A 19,214-nucleotide genomic window follows, 5' to 3' on the forward strand; every position below is an offset into this window, starting at 1 on the left:
CCACAGTATTTATGTGGCTGGTCTAGTTAAGTTTATGGTCAATGGTAACCCCCAGGATGTTGATGGTGCGGAATTCAGTGGGAGTGGTGCCATTGAGTGTCAAGGGGAGATGGTTAGATTCTCTCTTGTTGGAGATGGTCATTGTCTGGCACTTGTGTGACGCAAATGTTACTTGCCAAATCAGCCCAAGCTTGAACGTTGTCCGGGTCTTGCTGCATATGGACACAGACTGCTTCAGTATCTGAGGAGTTGTGAATGGTACTGAACATTGTGCAATCATCAGTGAACATCCCCATTTCTGACCTATTGTTGGAGGCAAGGTGATATTTCCTGCATTAAACAGTGACCACACTTTAAAAAGTACTGCATTGGCTGTAAACACTTTGAGAAGTCCGGTGGTCATGAAAAGCATTGTATAAATGCAAGTCTGTCTTTCTTTCAAGATTTTAACCATCTGCCCTAATATCTCTGTCTATAACTTGTGTCAAATGTTGCTTTATAATGTTCTTGTGAAGCACCTTGAGGCATTCTATTACATTATAGGTGCTATATAAATACAAGTTGTTGTTTTAGTTGACATTGAGCACTACAGATTCCAAATGAATAGAGTTGTCCCAGTAGCAAATCAATGTGATGGAAATGCTGGAAACCCAAACTATCCTTCATTCTCCCCAGCATGCTGGACCACACCTCTTAATATAAACCTACTAGTTTGGTTGTCCTGTAAGCTCAGTAGAATTATTTTTGACATATATTACACAAAAATTCCCCTATCACCCTGCTGGCATAGTTTGCAATGCAGTCTCACGTACCTGCTCTGGGAGTGCTTGATGTCCATATTAGTTGTGTTGAAATCAACATGATTGATTAAAATGAAAAACAAGTCATAAAACTCCCATTTGCAGAATATAGAAAATTGCTGTTTAACTCATGGAGGTTAACTAGGGCTGTTGGGGAGAGTTTAAACTAATTTGGCAAGTGCAGGATCCAAGATATAGCAGTAGAGAGGAGAGACAAGGTGCATAGAAACCTCGGAGAGTGTGTAGAAACAGCAGGAATTAGATGGAGGAATAAAGCAAGGATGACTAACATGGTGTTGGAATGGGAACCAAACATTCCTGGCTATAACATATTCAGGAGGGAGAATGAAGGGGAAAAAACAGAGGTGGCAGTATTGATTGAGGACAATATTACTGTTCTGCAGCAGGGATAATATACTAGAGGGTTCAAAGACTGAGTCTATTTGCTTAGACTTGAGGAATACATTAGGAACTGTTACAGTCTTGGGTGTTTACTATAGATCCCAAATAGTGAGAAGGAGATAGAGGGGAAAATCTATAGCCAAATTTCAGTGAAATGTAAAAATATTAGAGTAGTAATAATGGGGGACTTTAATTATTTTAATATAGACTAAGGGAAAACAGAGTACAGGGCATGGAGAGTGAAAAAATCTTAAAATATGTACAGGAGAGTATTTTTAATCAGTATTCAACCCAAGGAGGAAGGAAGCAGAGCTGGATGGAGTTCTCTAAATGAAGTAGGGCAAGTAGGATGTGTAATAAAACAAGAAATGCTGGAAATACTCAGCAGGTCTGGCAGCATCTGTGGAGAGAGTAAGTAGGATGTGTGTCAGTGGGAGAACATCTGGATAATTGTGATCATAATATAATTCAGATTAAAATAATTATGGAAAGGAATAAAGAGACATCAAAGAAGAAAACGTTCAACTCGAAGAGCCAGAACGATATGGTGAAGCAATGTAATCTAAATGGTACTATCTTAGTGGGATGCAAGAGCAGAGGGACCCGGGGATGCATATTCACAATTTTTTCAATGTGGCAGAGCAAGTTGATAAGGTGGCTAAGAAAGATTATGGGATACTTGGCTTTGTGAATGGAGGCATTGAATACAAAAAAACAAAGAAGTCATGTTAAATGTTTACAAATCTCTGGTTAGGCCTCAGCTGGAGTATTGTGTGCAATTCTGGGCACCACACTTTAGGAAGGATACCAAGGCCCTGAAGAGGGTACAGAGGAGGTTTAACAGGATGATACCAGGGATGAGGGACTTCAGTTATGTGGAGAGATTGAAAAAGTTGAGAAGAGGTGGTTAGGGAACACTTAATTTATAACTAATATTATGAATAGAGGTATTCAACATTGTGAGTGGCTGTAACAGAGCAAGTAGGGAAGAACTGTTTCTTCTAGCAAAAGCATCAGTAACTGGAGGTCATCGATTTAAAACAAGTGGCAAAGGAAATAATGAAAAAGAAGAAGATATTTTTCACATAGTAGGTTGTTAAGATCTGGAACTGAAAGAGTGATGGAAGCAGATTCCAGAGGAACTTTCAAAAGACAATTGGCCACGTATTTGAAGAGAACTAATTTGCAGAACTACACGGAAAAAAGCTGGGATGTGGGACTAAATCGGATAGCTCTTTTAAAGAATCAGCTCAGGCATGACCGGCTGAATGACCTCTTCCTGTACTCTAACATTCTATAATTTTATGTTGCTAACGATACTGTGTTGAGTATTATTACTGGTTCTCTAAGCTCAGTGTCTTTTATTCTAGGTCTTTCTCTGAGAAGTGCGTCATGAACAATTACTTTGGGATTGGACTAGATGCCAAAATATCACTGGAGTTCAATAACAAGAGAGAGGAGCATCCAAAAAAGTGCAGGTATATGATTTAATTTTCCTTTCTTAGTCGTCGGTGTCTTTTGTATGTGGAGTAACACACACTCATCCAGTTCTGTTCTAGACTTGGTGCGCTGTGTACATGATGTAACACAGACTGATCCAGGTCTGTCCCAGACTTGGTGCGCTGTGTACATGATGTAACACAGACTGATCCAGGTCTGTCCCAGACTTGGTGCTCTGTGTACATGATGTAACACAGACTGATCCAGGTCTGTCACAGACTTGGTGCTCTGTGTACATGATGTAACACAGACTGATCCAGGTCTGTCCCAGACTTGGTGCTCTGTGTACATGATGTAACACAGACTGATCCAGGTCTGTCACAGACTTGGTGCTCTGTGTACATGATGTAACACAGACTGATCCAGGTCTGTCCCAGACTTGGTGCTCTGTGTACATGATGTAACACAGACTGATCCAGGTCTGTCACAGACTAGGTGCGCTGTGTACATGATGTAACACAGACTGATCCACGTCTGTCCCAGACTTGGTGCTCTGTATACATGGTGTAACACACACTGATCCAAGTCTGCCCCAGACTCCGTGCTCTGTGTACATGATTTAACACAGACTGGTCCAGGTCTGTCCCAGACTTGGTGCCCTGTATACATGGAAGAACATACACTGGTCCAGGGCTGTCCCAGTCACCAATCCTGTATGAATTTCTTTAACCTTTAACATTAGAGATAGAGCTCTCTTTCATTATGAAGTTGAATTGTGTTTTTTTGTTGTTTAGAAGCCGAACTAAGAACATGATGTGGTACGGAGTCCTTGGCACTAAAGAGCTTCTGCAGAGAACGTACAAGAATTTAGAGCAACGTGTCCATCTGGAGGTACAAAGCCCAGTCGCCAGTGTCTGGTGTGATATAAACAGAGGGTTGAATGGTGCAGTTGTTCAGAACACTGTTCTCTGATCTCGGAGACTAGAATACAGTGCAGCACAATACAGCCCCGATCTAAAACTAGCATTTGATTAGTGCCAGCTTACTCAGAAATGGTGATGCAAAAGTGATAGGTGTAGAGTTCACAGTTCATCTGTGTGCAACATAAAAATGATCTCAATATTACAAAAGGGTAGGCTCTTAAGACCTTTACTCTGTATTTTAACCCATGCTGTATCTGTCCTAGGAGTGTTTGATGGGACAGTACAGAGGGAGCTTTACTCTGTATCTAACCTGTGTTGTGCCTGCCCTGGGAGTGTTTGATGAGGCAGCTGATGGAGAACAGTTCTGTGGGCAGGAGCTTCATGGAAAAGTTGAGTTTGCTGACAGTTGGGGCAAAATAGGAGAAGATCTACCAGATGATATAGCATCTGGGCTGGAATAAAGGAATCTGGGCTGGAATGAGGGAAGCTCTGGGATTATTGAAGCGTTGGGGCGAGTGAAGTGCTAGGATGAGGGAAGTGCTAAGTTGAGCGAAAGACTGGAAGACGAAAACCTTGGGATGTGTAAGGAAGGAGCAGGATGAGTGGGGACAGACTAGGTTGACAAAACAATGTTTGGAATGAGCAGAGAAGGAGTATGGTAAGGGTAGGGCAAAGATCAATATGGAAGTGCTGGGTTGAGGGAATGGCTGGAACAGGGAATGCGATGGAATGAGTAGGGAGGTCTAGGATGAGGGATGTGATGAATGAAGGGCTGGGCTGAGTAGGGAATGGAGAGGCTGGGGCAGCATAGGGACAAAAATGATCCCTGTACCACTTCAGCCTACCCTAACTCTGGAACCTTTTCCAAACCTATGTTCCTACACATATCCTCCAATGCTTACTCAGCTCCATGGGCAGACCCTCAGAAGTTTTAGCTCCATGCTCCAGAAGTGGCTCCCTGAACCCCTCCACATTCTCCCTACCCACCAACTCACTTTCCAAAGCCCCCTCAAAATTTATTGTTTCAGCAAGCTCACTATTCTCTGTGAAAGATACGTTGGGCATTCACGACAATAGAAAGACAATATTAGGAAGTTAGGAACATAGGAACAAGAGGAACAAAAATGGGATTTATGCATAAGGCAGAGGGCATAACTAAGGTATAAAGGAATACATTGCATTTGTCTATACCAAGGAAGAAGATGCAACCCAGGCAGTGGTGAAAGAGGAGGTAATTCAGACACAAGAAGAGTTTAAAATTTCTAAGGAGGAGGTATTCGATAGTCTGTCTGTACTTAAAGTGGATAAGGCACCAGGGCCGGATGAGATGCATCCAGGAATACTGAGGGAAGAGACAGTGCAAATTGCAGAGGTACTGGCCATCATTTTTCAGTCTTCCTTAGACTTGGGGGTGGTGCCATAGGACTGGAGAATTGCAAACATTACACCCTTGTTGAAAAAAGGGTGTAAAGATAAGCCCAGCAACTACAGACAAGTCCGTTTAGCTTTGGTGGTGGGGAAACCTCAAGAAAGAATAATTTGAGACAAAATTAATTATCACATGGACAAATGCAGGTTAATTAAAGAAAGCCAGCATGGATTTCTTAAGGGAAAATCATGTTTAATTAACTTGCTGGAGCTTTTTGAAGAGGTAACAGAGAGGGTTGATGAGGGCAATGCTGTTGATGTGGTGTACATGGACTTTCAAAAGGCGTTTGATACAGTGCCACACAACAGACTTGTGAGCAAACTTATAGCTCATGGAATAAAAGGGATGGTTGCAACATGGATATGAAATTGGCTCAGTGACAGGATGTTTTTCGGGCTGGAGGAAGGATTGTAATGGACTTCCCCAGGGATCAGTGTTGGGACCCTTGCTGTTCCTGATATATTTGAATGACCTAGACCTCGGTGTACAGGGCACAATTTCAAAGTTTGCAGATGATACAAAACTTAGAAACATTGTGAACTGTGAGGAGGACCGTGTAGAACTTCAAAAGTTGGTGAAATGGGTGGACAAGTGGCAGATGAGGTTCAATGCGGAGAAATGTGAAGTGATTCATTTTGGTAGGAAGAACATGGAGAGACAATATAGAATAAAGGGTACAATGTGAAAGGGGGAGCAGGAGCAGAGGGACCTGAGTGTATATGTGCATAAGTCATTGAAGGTGGCAGGACAGGTTGAGAGCGTGGTTAATAAAGCATAGAGTATCCTAGGTTTTATTAATCGGGGCATAGAGTACAAAAGCAGGGAGGTTATGTTGATCCGAGAAGACACTAATTTGGCCTCAGCCGGTGTAGTGCATCCAGTTCTGGGTGCCACACTTTAGGCAAGATGTGAAAACATTGGAGAGAGTGTGTAAAAGATGCACGAGAATGGTTCCAAGGATGAGGAATTTCAGTTATGAAGATAAATTCTCCTGGAGATCCAGGGTTATAGAGTGGCACAGTGGTGCAGTGGCTAGCACCACAGCCTCACAGCTCCAGTGACCTGAGTTCGGTTCTGGGTACTGCCTGTGTGGAGTTTGCAAGTTTTCCCTGTGACCATGTGGGTTTCTGCTAGGTGCTCTGGTTTCTCCTCTCAGCCAAAAGACTTACAGGTTGATAGGTAAATTGGCCATTGTAAATTGCCCCTAGTGTAGGTAGGTGGTAGGAGAATTGAGGAAAGGTGGAGATGTGGTAGGGAATATGGGATTAATGTAGGATTAGTATAAATGGGTGGTTGATAGTTGGTGCAGACATGGTGGGCTGAAGGGCCTGTTTCAGTGCTGTATCTCTCTATAATTAAGATGGGACTGTTTTCCTTGGAGAAGAGAAGGCTGAGAGGCATTCAAAATCATGAGGGGTCTGGACAGAGTAGATAGAGAGAAGCTGTTCCCAATCATGAAACGATCAAGAACGAGAGGGCACAGATTTAAAGTATTAAGTAAAAGAAACAAAAGTGACATGAGAAAAATCTTTTTTCACACAGCAAGTGGTTAAGGTCTGAAATACACTGCCTGAGAACGTGGTGGTGGCAGGTTCAATTGAAGCATTCAAATGGGAATTAGACAGTTATATGAAAAGGAAGAATGTGCAGGATTGCAGGGAGAAGACAGGGGAATGGCAGTAAGTGAATTACAAAGAACAAAGAACAGCACAGGAACAGGTCATTTGGCCCTCCAAGCCTGCGCCGATCTTGATGTCTGCCTAAACTAAAACCTTCTGCACTTCCGGGGACCGTATCCTTCTATTCCCATGCTATTCATGTATTTGTCAAGATAACTCTTAAATGTCGCTATCGTACCTGCTTCCACCACCTCCCCCGGCAGCAAGTTCCAGGCACTCACCACCCTCTGTGTAAAGAACTTGCCTCGCACATCCCCTGTAAACTTTGCCCCTCGCACCTTAAACCTATGTCCCCCTGTAACTGACTCTTCCACCCTGGGAAAAAGCTTCTGACTATCCACTCTGTCCATGCCACTCAGAACTTTGTAAACCTCTATCATGTCGCCCCTCCACCTCCGTCGTTCCAGTGAAAACAATCCGAGTTTATCCAACCTCTCCTCATAGCTAATGCCCTCCAGACCAGGCAACATCCTGGTAAACCTCTTCTGTACCCTCTCCAAAGCCTCCACGTCCTTCTGGTAGTGCGGAGACCAGAATTGCACGCAATATTCTAAGTGTGGCCTAACTAAAGTTCTGTACAGCTGCAGCATGACTTGTCAATTTTTATACTTTATGCCCCGACCAATGAAGCAAGCATGTCGTATGCCTTCTTGACTACCTTATCCACCTGCGTTGCCACTTTCAGTGACCTGTGGACCTGTACGCCCAGATCTCTCTGCCTGTCAATACTCAAGGGTTCTGCCATTTACTGTATACTTCCCACCTGCATTAGACCTTCCAAAATGGGCGGCACAGTGGCGCAGTGGTTATCACTGCAGCCTCACAGCTCCAGGGACCTGGGTTCGATTCCGGGTACTGCCTGTGTGGCGTTTGCTAGTTCTCCCTGTGTCTGCGTGGGTTTTCTCCGGGTGCTCCGGTTTCCTCCCACAAGCCAAAAGACTTGCAGGTTGATAGGTAAATTGGCCATTATAAATTGTCACTAGTATAGGTGGTAGGGAAATATAGGGACAGGTGGGGATGTTTGGTAGGATTAGTATAAATGGGTGGTTGATGTTCGGCACAGACTCGGTGGGCCGAAGGGCCTGTTTCAGTGCTGTATCTCTAATCTAATCTAATCTAAAATGCATTACCTCACATTTGTCCGGATTAAACTCCATCTGCCATTTCTCCGCCCAAGTCTCCAACCGATCTATATCCTGCTGTATACCCCGACAATCCTCATCACTATCCGCAACTCCGCCAACCTTTGTGTCGTCTGCAAACTTACTAATCAGACCAGCTACATTTCCCTCCAAATCATTTATATATACTACAAACAGCAAAGGTACCAGCACTGATCCCTGCAGAACACCACTCGTCACATCCCTCCATTCATAAAAGCACCCTTCCACTGCTACCCTCTGTCTTCTATGACCGAGCCAGTTCTGTATCCATCTCGCCAGCTCACCTCTGATCCCGTGTGACTTCACCTTTTGTACCAGTCTGCCATGAGGGACCTTGTCAAAGGTTTTACTGAAGTCCATATAGATAACATCCACTGCCCTTCCTTCATCGATCATCTTTGTCACTTCCTCAAAAAACTCAATCAAATTAGTAAGACACGACCTCCCCTTCACAAAACCATGCTGCCTCGCGCTAATAAGTTTGTTTGTTTCCAAATGGGAGTAAATCCTGTCCCGAAGAATCCTCTCTAATAATTTCCCTGCCACTGACTTAAGGCTCACCGGCCTATAATTTCCTGGATTATCCTTACTACCCTTCTTAAACAAAGGAAGAACTTTGGCTATTCTCCAGTCCTCTGGGACCTCACCTGTAGCCAATGAGGATGCAAAGATTTCTGTCAAGGCCCCAGCAATTTCTTCCCTTGCCTCCCTCAGTATTCTAGGGTAGATCCCATCAGGCCCTGGGGACATATCTACCTTAATGCTTTGCAAGACACCCAACACCTCCTTTTTGATAATGAGATGACTGACACTATCTGCACTCCCTTCCCTAGGCTCATCATCCACCAAGTCCTTCTCTTTGGTGAATACTGATGCAAAGTACTCATTTAGTACCTCGCCCATTTCCTCTGGCTCCACACTTAGATTCCCTTCTCTGTCCTTGAATGGGCCAACCCTTTCCCTGGTTACCCTCTTGCTCTTTATATACGTATAAAAGGCCTTGGGATTTTCCTTAATCCTGTTTGTCAATGACTTTTCATGACTCCTTTTAGCCCTCCTGGCTCCTTGCTTAAGTTCCTTCCTACTGTCTTTATATTCCTCAAGGGATTAGTCTGTTCCTAGCCTTCCAGCCCTTACGAATGCTTCCTTTCTCTTTTTGACTAGGCTCACAATATCCCTCGTTATCCAAGGTTCCCGAAACTTGCCAAACTTATCCTTCTTCCTCACAGGAACATGCTATTCCTGGATTCTAATCAACTGACATTTGAAAGACTCCCACATGTCAGATGTTGATTTACCCTCAAACAGCCACCCCCAATCTAAATTCTTCAGTTCCTGCCTAATATTGTTATAATTAGCCTTCCCCCAATTTAGCACCTTCACCAGAGGACTACTCTTATCCTTATCCACAAGTACCTTAACTTATGGAATTATGGTTACTGTTCCCGAAATGCTCCCCTACTGAAACTTCGACCACCTGGCCGGGCTCATTCCCCAATACCAGGTCCAGTATGGCCCCATCCCTAGTTGGACTATCTACATATTGTTTCACGAAGCCCTCCTGGATGCTCCCTACAAATTCTGCCCCATCCAAGCCCCTAGCACTAAGTGAGTCCCAGTCAATATAGGGGAAGTTAAAATCACCCACCACGACAACCCTGTTACCGTTACATCTTTCCAAAATCTGTCTATATATCTGCTCCTCTACCTCCCTCTGGCTGTTGGGAGGGCTGTAGAAAACCCCTAACATCGTGACTTCACCCTTCCTATTTCTGAGCTCCACCCATATTGCCTCGCTGCACGACCCCTCCGAGGTGTCCTCCTGCAGTACAGCTGTGATATTCTCCTTAACAAGTAATGCAACTCCCCCACCCCTTTTACATCCCCCTCTATCCCACCTGAAGCTTCTAAATCCTGGAACATTTAGCTGCCAATCTTGTCCTTCCCTCAACCAAGTCTCTGTAATAGCAACAACGTCATAGTTCCAAGTACTAATCCAAGCTCTAAGTTCATCTGCCTTACCTGTTATACTTCTCGCATTGAAACAAATGCACTTCAGACCAACAGTCCCGCTGTACTCCGCAACGTCTCCCTGCCTGCTCTTCCTCTTAGTCTTACTGGCCTTATTTACTAGTTTCCCCTTATTTATTTCATTTGCTGTCCTACTGCTCTGGTTCCCACCACCCTGCCACACTGGTTTAAACCCTCCCGAGTGATGCTAGGAAACCTCGCAGCCAGGATATTTGTGCCCCTCCAATTTAAATGCAACCCGTCCTTCTTGTACAGGTCCCATCTGTCCCTGAAGAGATCCCAATGGTCCAGATATCTGAAACCCTCCCTTCTACACCAGCTGTTCAGCCATTTGTTTAGCTGCACTATCCTCCTATTTCTAGCCTCACTGGCACATGGCACAGGGAGTAATCCCGAGATTACAATCCTAGAGATCCTGTCTTTTAACTTTCTACCTAACTCCCTAAACTCCCCCTGCAGGACCTCGTCGCTCTTCCTGCCTATGTCATTGGTATCAATGTGTACCACAACCTCTGGCCCTCCCCCTTTAGAATGCCCCCTGTCCGTTCAGAGACATCCTTGACCCTGGCACCAGGGAGGCAACATACCATCCTGGAGTCTCTTTCACATCCACAGAAGCGCCTATCTGTGCCCCTGACTATAGAGTCCCCTATAACTATTGCTCTTCTGCGCTTTGTCCATCCCTGCTGAACAACAGAGCCAACCGTGGTGCCACTGCTCTGGCTGCTGCTGTTTTCCCCTGATTGGCCATCCCTCCCAACAGTATCCAAAACGGTATACTCGTTAGAGAGGGGGACGGCTACAGGGGATTCCTGCACTGACTGCCTGCCCATTCTAGCGGTCACCCATCTATCTGCCTGCACCTTGGGTGTAACCACTTCTCTAAAACTCCTGTCTATGACGCTTTCTGCCACCTGCATGCTCCTAAGTGCATCCAGTTGCCGCTCCAACCGATCCATGCAGTCTGTGAGGAGCTGCAACTGGGTACACTTCCTGTAGTCGTCCGGAACGCTGGAAGCGTCAAGGACCTCCCACATCTCACAGGTGAAGCACTTCACCCCTCTAACTGACATTTCTAGCACAAATTAATTAATTAATTTAAGATAAATAAATACTTATTAAAGCCTTACTAAATTGTTATAATAACTATATGGTCCCTAGTGCTAGATTCCTACTATAAATATTAAATGCTAGCTAAATACAGTAATCTCCTCCCTCTGGTTTAGTTACTCTCCTTATTAATTAGCTAACTAGGGTTTTAATCAATTTTTATCAATGTTTTATTTTCAAATTCAGTAAAAAGAAATCCCTACCAGCCAATCAGGTCACAGCTTTCCTGTGATGTCACTTTCAGTTTTTTTACCAGTGGTAAGTTTTTTATACTTACCGGTCCGGAACTCCGCCCTCCGAGTCTTCTCCCAGTCAGCTGTGCTCTTTGGATGCTCTCGGCACCCCTCACTCTGAGGACAGGTACGTAATGAAAGGAGCTTCTCACTGAACTTCCACAGTTACCAAACTTCCACTGTAGCACTCTAATGCAACCCAAGTCAGCACTCCAGTGCAAACAAAATTGCTCATTAAGAGGGCTGGTGCAGACACGATGGGCCGAATGGCCTCTGTGCTACAACAATTCTGTGATTCTGTGAGGAGGCCATACAGTTCCTCAGGCTGATTCCATCATTCAATTAGATCCTGACTGACTTGTACCTCAACTCCATTTGCCCACCTCTGATCTGTATCCCTTCAGAATTTTTCGTAACATAATCTGCCAAACACAGTTTTTGAAACTTCTACTGACCCCGAGCATCCATAGCCTTTTGAGAGAGAGGTCCAAATTTACACTCCCCTTTATGTGAAAAAGCTGATATTACAGCAAAGAAGCAAGGTGCAGTTTGTGGTAGCCCAGTCTTGTGCATCAATGCAAAAGAGAATGAGGAATTAAAGAACATGGCCATCACAACACAAACTGTTAGCTATTGTAGGTGAGTCTTAGGAGCATTGAGGATCTGCTGGATCCATTTTTCTGACGGGGTCTACTGTTTGATACATGAATCTTTCCAGATGCTGTCCATTCAGGTTTGTGGATGGACATTCCTACAGATGTGTCTCTATTTTTGTGTTGCAGTGTGACGGAGTGTCCATCTCACTCCCCAGTCTCCAGGGGTTGGCAGTGCTCAACATCGGCAGTTACGCTGGTGGAATCAACTTCTGGGGAGGAACAAAGGAGAATGATGTGAGTATCTCTGTACACTGTGTGGTCCATTGATGTCTAATATACATAGGTATTCGAGTATGTGGATACCATACACAAACATTAGCGTACATCACACAGGTCTATTTTTGTATACAGCACAAGGACATGATTGTATCTTGCGCATGGACATTAGAACTGTTTAACGAGGGAGTTTTGACATCAAAACTCACTGTAAAGAGGGAATCTTGGCATCACCCTTATATAGTACGAGTCTCACCATCATAGAAACATAGAAAATAGGAGCAGGAGTAGGCCATTCGGCCCTTCGAGCCTGCTCAGCCATTCATTATGATCATGGCTGATCATCCAACTCAGTAGCTTGTTCCCACTTTCCCCCATATCCTTTGATCCCTTTCGCCCCGAGAGCATTTTCTAGCTCCTTCTTGAAAACATACAATGTTTTGGCCTCAACTGCTTTCTGCGGTAGCGAATTCCACAGGCTCACCACTCTCTGGGTGAAGAAATTTCTCCTCGTTTCAGTCCTGAAAGGTTTACCCTGTATCCTTAGATTATGACCCCTGCTTCTGGACTCCCCCACCATCGGGAACATCCTTCCTGCATCTACCCTGTCAAGTCCTGTTAGAATTTTATAGGTTTCTATGAGATCCCCCCTCACTCTTCTGAACTCCAGCGAATATAATCCTAACCGACTCAATCTCTCCTCATACCTCAGTCCCGCCATCCCAGGAATCAGTCTGGTAAACCTTCGCTGCACTCCCTCTATAGCAAGAACATCCTTCCTCAGATAAGGAGACCAAAACTGCACACAATATTCCAGGTGTGGCCTCACCAAGGCCCTGCTTTCCTTCAGTGACTGGTGTATGAGAATACCCAGGTCTAGTTGCATTTTCCCCTCTCTGTTTATAGCCGTTCAGATAATAATCTGCCTTCCTGTTTTTGCTACCAAACTGGATAACCTCACATTGATCCACATTATACTGCATCTGCCATGTATCTGCCCACTCACTCAACTTGTCCAAATCACCCTGAAGCCTCTCTGCATCCTCCTCACAACTCACCCTCCCACCCAGTTGTGTCGTCTGCAAATTTGGAGATATTACATTTAGTTCCCTCATCTAAATCATTAATATATATTGTGAATAGCTGGGGTCCTAGCACCAATCCCTGTGGTGCCCCACTAGTCACTGCCTGCCATTTGGAAAAAGACCCATTTATCCCTACTCTTTGTTTCCTGTCTGCCAACCAATTTTCTATCCATCGCAATACACTACCCCCAATCCCATGCGCTTTAATTTTACACGCTAACCACTTACGTAGGAGTTTGTCGAAAGCCTTCTGAAAGTCCAAGTAAACCACATCCACTGGCTCCCCCTCATCAACTCTACTGGTTACTTCCTTGAAGAATTCTGGTAGATTTGTCAACCATGATCACCTTATGGACTGATACCCTTAACTGTTGTGAACAGAAACTGAAAGAGAAGTAATTTTTTCAGTACATTGGGGACTGTTAGAGAAACAACAAAATTGGATTTAATAACTATTTCATTTTGAGATTGGACTTGAAGGCATGTAATTGGGGCGGCACAGTGGTGCAGTGGTTAGCACCGCAGCATCACAGCTCCAGCGACCCGGGTTCAATTCTGGGTACTGCCTGTGTGGAGTTTGCAAGTTCTCCCTGTGTCTGCGTGGGTTTTCTCCGGGTGCTCCGGTTTCCTCCCACAGCCAAAAGACTTGCAGGTTGATAGGTAAATTGGCCATTATAAATTGCCCCTAGTATAGGTAGGTGATAGGGGAATATAGGGACAGGTGAGGATGTGGTAGGAAAATGGGATTAGTGTAGGATTAGTATAAATGGGTGGTTAATGGTCGGCACAGACTCGGTGGGCCGAAGGGCCTGTTTCAGTGCTGTATCTCTAAATCTAAAATCTAATTAAAACCCAGGATCCCTGGGATACAGAGGGAAAAATCAGTGTGTTCCCTTTCTCCATCTACACACAGGCACTGCGAAGTTCCTGTCTGTGGATATCAGATGGTGCCAGGATCGGTTCAGTTGTGATGCCCCCCATGGTTAAATAGTGTACTGGCACACAGTACGTACACTAGCACATGAAGAATAAGTCCTCAGCAGGGTAAGCAGCACCTTTGAAATTGGTCCCCAGGAAGAATCAGCATCTTCAGGGGAAGAAGGGAGGAAAATTGGGAACACCAAATGTCATTGGCTCTGGGTCAGGCATTGTTGTGGCAGTGAGCTGGACGATAGGTAAAGAGAACCATTGAAGAACACAGAATAGTTCAAACACACATTAATGTCCTCATGAAATGATGTTCCAAACATTGGCTTGAGTCCTAGAAAAGCATTCCAGTAACCATTAGTTGTTGTTCCAGAATTATGGAGCGCCGTCCTTTGACGACAAGAAGCTGGAGGTGGTGGCGGTGTTTGGGAGCATCCAGATGGCTGTTTCCAGGGTCATTAACCTGCAGTATCACCGGATAGCACAGGTGAGTCTGGGAGTACAGGCAGTATCACCGGATAGCACAGGTGAGTCTGGGAGTACAGGCAGTATCACCGGATAGCACAGGTGAGATTGGGAGAACAGACAATATCACCAGATAGCACAGGTGAGTCTGGGTGAACAGACTGTATCACCGGATAGTACAGGTTGGTTTGATTTGGTTGACTCGAAAGACAGCACAAGTTTCAGCATTCTAACACGTGCAAGTATCCATCTTTATTCTGCTGTGTCTGTGTGGGTGTGTGACCCTAGCCACTAGAGGGAGCCAATATAAATAGATTCACATCGAGTCACACGCCTGCTCGGGTTATCACAAAAACACAGCAAACATGTCATGTTCTCCTCACATACCATAACATCTCCCTTCTTTTTTTTGAATTACTTGTCCAAAGGAATAAAAATAAAATCATACAGTGATCCCAATCACAACACAATAACAAACAGCAAAAGTATTAGTGTATGATATACATTTTTTCAACGGAGTCCTTGAGTGTTCATGGTGTTCTTTTCAGTTCAATGAGTCAATAAAACTAAGTCTTTGTGCATCAATAAATGTGTATCCAGTGTTCTCTTTAGTGATTGACTAACGTATTCTTATAAAAGAATTCCATATACTCTAGTAGCATGCTCAGCTCACTAGCTGATAAACTGCTTTTACTTGGCTGGCATCTTGATATTCTGACTTGATCTAGTAGACCTAATCAGCCAGCTCTGCTGAACTGCCATCAAAGATGTTGTGACCGTGAATCTCTCTCTGCTCTGGGTCTGATGGATGCAGATGCTCCTTCATGTTTCTGAAGCTGGTGTTTGTCGGTCTCAGCTTTGACTGATGTGCTAACAGTTGCTGCTGAATAGGAAGGGTTTACCTTATTCTGTCCTCTCTGAGCTGCCATCTGATCTGCTTCTGGCTGATTCTCTCCTGTGGGCTGACTCACTCACTCAGATTGAGTTGGAGGTTAGACCAGTTCATCCGTCAGTCTCAGGAATTTACAATGTCTCCTGTAGACTTGTCCTGTCTCTGTTTGAACTGTAAGATCTGGGTCCTACTTTGTCTTTACACCAGCCTAGCCTCCATTCCAGGTTTTGACTGTCTGGCTGGATTCTGACCGGCAGTCCTATCTCCAGCTCTGGAAGGAGGGGGGTGGGGGGTGCTCCTTCTTTGTCATACTGCTTCTTTGCTTGATGTTTTCTGCGTTGAATGTTCTCAGTTACCCCTTCTACTACATGTGGTTTCAGTAGTCCTTCAGGTGTAGGTAGCAGCATGCTTGTGCGATGAGACATCAATCTCTGCCGGGCTGCTTCCACTCTCATTGGGCGTGTGGCAACAATCTTGGACTGCTAGGTAGACATCTCACCCTTCTCTTGATGTCTTCTTGAGAATATTCTTTGCTATCGTCACTGCTGATTCAGCCTTCCCCATTTCTCTGGCTATGTTGTGGCAATGTTGTGATATGCTCGAACTCCCAGTTTTGTGCGAATTCTTCGTACTCTCTTGCCACAAGTTGGAGCCCATTGTCAGTATCATCTTATCTGTCTTGCTATATCTTGCAAACTGGACCTTTGTGTATTTGACTACTGCTACAGCTGTGATGTCACCTGTTAGCCGATCTACCTCCCAGTAATCGCTGTAGTGATCTACTGTAATCAAGTAATCCTTACTCCAGTAGCTAAACAGATCATGTGACACAACACTCCAGGAACGTGACGGTATGTCATATGACATCATTGGCTCTTTCTGCTGCTTTGCCTGAAATGCACTGCACGTGCAACATTGTGTCACTTTGTCTTTCAGTTGTGCAACCATTCCTGGCTAGAAAAGGACATCTCTGGCTCGTCTGACACAAGTGTCTACTTCAAGGTGACTGTTGTAGATTCCATCCAACATCAGTGGCTGCATTGCTTTGGACACAATGACTTTCATGCCCTTGTAGAGAATTCCATTCTGCATTGTTGTCTGCTCTCTGAAATTGGAATACTCTCGAACTGAGACTGGTATTTCTGCTCTGTCATCTGGGCATTCATTCATCACAATAGATGTCAGTGTTTGTAGTGTCTGATCCTTCAAAATCTCTCTCTGGAGCTGGATGGATGTTGCATCACTCACTCTCAGGTAGTCTGCTTGATTAATCTGTTCAATTTCATCATAAATTGGATCAGCCTTTCTGCTACAGGGTTCATGTATGTCGTTTTGACTCAACCAGTCAGCTATGTACATCTCCTTCCCATCTGTAATCTCAGTGCACCAAAGAGGCTTCAAGGAGTGATGCTGTGAATGGCTTTACTGAAGGTTGTAACAAGTGGCTTGTGATCAGTGTGCACCATGACCTTCCTCCCTTGGATGTACTGGTGAAACCTCTCACAGCTGAAGACTATGGCCAAGCACTCCTTCCCTATTTGAGCATAGCTATTTCTGCTTTGCTTAAGGCTTGTGAGGCAAAGACATCTGGCGATCCATTCTGAAGAAGGGTAGCTCCAAGTCCTTCCACTCATGCAACACATTGGATTGTGACCTCTTCATGCAAGTTTTAGTACTTCAAAACTGAAGCTGGCATGAGATGTTGTTTGAGCTCATGTAGTGTTTGAGTGCGGTGTTCTAGCTACTCAAAGTGAACATCTTCGTCTGTCAATCTTCTTAGTGTTTCTGCAACAGGGGACAGTCTGGGTAGGAACTTTGCCAGGTATGTAACACACCAATGAAGATGCTGCACTGCTTTCTTGTCTTTACGGGCTGGCATTTCCATGATGGCCTTTATTTTGTTTGGATCTGGGCGTTGGCCATCCTCTGTCAGTAGGTCTCCCATATAAGGCACTGACAGGAGACGAAGTTGAAGCTTCTTCCTGTTCGGCTTCAAGTTCACTTCTCTTGCTCTCTGCAGGAACTTGGCTTAGTTCTTGTTATGGCCTGCTATCACTTCCTGGTGGGTGTTAACACTGTCTATTACCAGGAAATCATCAGCTATGACATCACACCATCTAAGCCTTCAATAATTTCATGCTGGTATTGTTGAAACTCTTTCAAGGCTGTTGATATCCCAAACAGCATACATGTCCATCGGTAGCAGCTGTAGGGTACAACAAATGTTGTGAGAAGACTGCTCTCCTCATCTCATTTCACTTGCCAAAACCTGTCTTTAGCATCAAGAACTAAGAAGCCATGAGCTTCAGATAGCCTCAGTAAGACATCATCCACTGTGGGAATAAAGTAGTGCAGGCCCTTCGGCCCCTCATCCAAGTCCCTAGGGTCAATGCAGATTTGAAGTTTCACTGCTAATCCATACTGTTGGTTGTGTAACTTTAACAAGGATTCCTTATTTTTCAAGTTTCCGGAGCTTCTGCTTCAGTTCCTGCTTCAAAAAGAATAGTTACTTTACAAGCTGCATGTATCACTGGAGGTACTGTGATATCTACACTGAGGTGATACACTCCTGGAAGGCAGCCTAAGCCTTCGAAAACATCAGCATACTTGTTGATTACATCATGTGTAGTCTTTTCTACTCCCACCTGGTTAGCGTTGTTCCAGATCTGTGTGGTGTTTATCGTAATCAATCCAATCTGGAGTGATATTTTTCTTGACAGAACTGGCATCTGTTGCACATTCACTACCTTGAAAGTGACCTTGTGCACTCGACCCTCATGTTGGCAGGAAAGATCATGCTCTCCTCTTACAAGAATAGTGGTTCGATCATAAAATCCCTTCTTTATCTTGCTAGGTCTAAGCGTTGGGTGTTTTGTGAATCTCACACAACTGCCTGAATAAGATGACATTGCATGTTGCTCCTGCATCAACTTTACACTCTATCACTTAATTGCCGCAACATCACGGTACAATTTCTTTCCTTCATCATGAATGTGGAGACCTCCGATGTCCACCATAGTATATGTCTCATCCTCGGATTCTGACATGTCATTATCATCCTGCTATAACTTTCCTCTTGCAAACAACCTGGAAATGGTCGCCTTGTCACATTTCCTGCAGACCTGTCCATATGCCAGACATTTTTCTCGTTAAATCATCATCCATCATGAGGAGACATAGCCAAATTCGTTGAATTGAAGTTTTTTTTTCCGATTAATTTGTCAGGAATTGGCTCAATGGTTAGTGTTCTAAATTTACATGTAGCCACCAATTGCTGCAATGCTGTCACGTACTGTTTAATGGACTCACCGTGTCCCTAAGATCTCTGACGGAATGCGTATTGCTCTATCATTACACTTTTCTTTGGCCTGAAGTATTTTCAAGAGCACTTACCTCTGTATCAAATGTTGTATCTTCTGTGAGTTGCTCGAATATATGCTGGCCTTCTGCTCCAAGACAATGTACAAGTATCGCTTTCTTGCAGATCGCTGCTGCATCCAGACTGTCCATCCCTGTAGTGAGCAAAATCCATTGTTCCCAGGACAAGGGAAGATTTCCCAGTGATGAAAGAATTGGTTCTGGAGATGATAAAATTAAATTTTGTTCAACAATTCTCGTCGCCACTTTTTGTTATGTGTTTGCCAGTTTGCTGGATATTTTAAATATCTGATTTATCTCAGAACAATGCAGATATGACACTCGTTCTAAATCAACAACCATCATCTGTAAGTTCATCTCCAAGCCACACACCATCCTGACTCGG

The 19,214-nt window shown here is 44.3% G+C and overlaps 1 protein-coding gene across 2 annotated transcripts in view; it reads left to right on the top strand.

The window, feature by feature from the left end:
• si:dkey-172j4.3 (diacylglycerol kinase eta) overlaps nt 1–19,214 on the top strand; it is a 246,914-nt gene that overhangs the window by 203,232 nt on the left and 24,468 nt on the right. For both annotated transcript variants that reach the window (XM_068047884.1, XM_068047885.1), the window contains exons 18-21: nt 2,573–2,680; nt 3,437–3,533; nt 11,993–12,100; nt 14,468–14,581. In XM_068047884.1, the coding sequence (XP_067903985.1) occupies nt 2,573–2,680; nt 3,437–3,533; nt 11,993–12,100; nt 14,468–14,581 (427 nt within the window). The remainder of the gene's footprint in view (nt 1–2,572; nt 2,681–3,436; nt 3,534–11,992; nt 12,101–14,467; nt 14,582–19,214) is intronic.

Source organism: Heterodontus francisci, chromosome 15 (genome assembly GCF_036365525.1).
Source record: "Heterodontus francisci isolate sHetFra1 chromosome 15, sHetFra1.hap1, whole genome shotgun sequence".
In the NCBI taxonomy this organism is placed as follows: Eukaryota; Metazoa; Chordata; class Chondrichthyes; order Heterodontiformes; family Heterodontidae; genus Heterodontus; species Heterodontus francisci.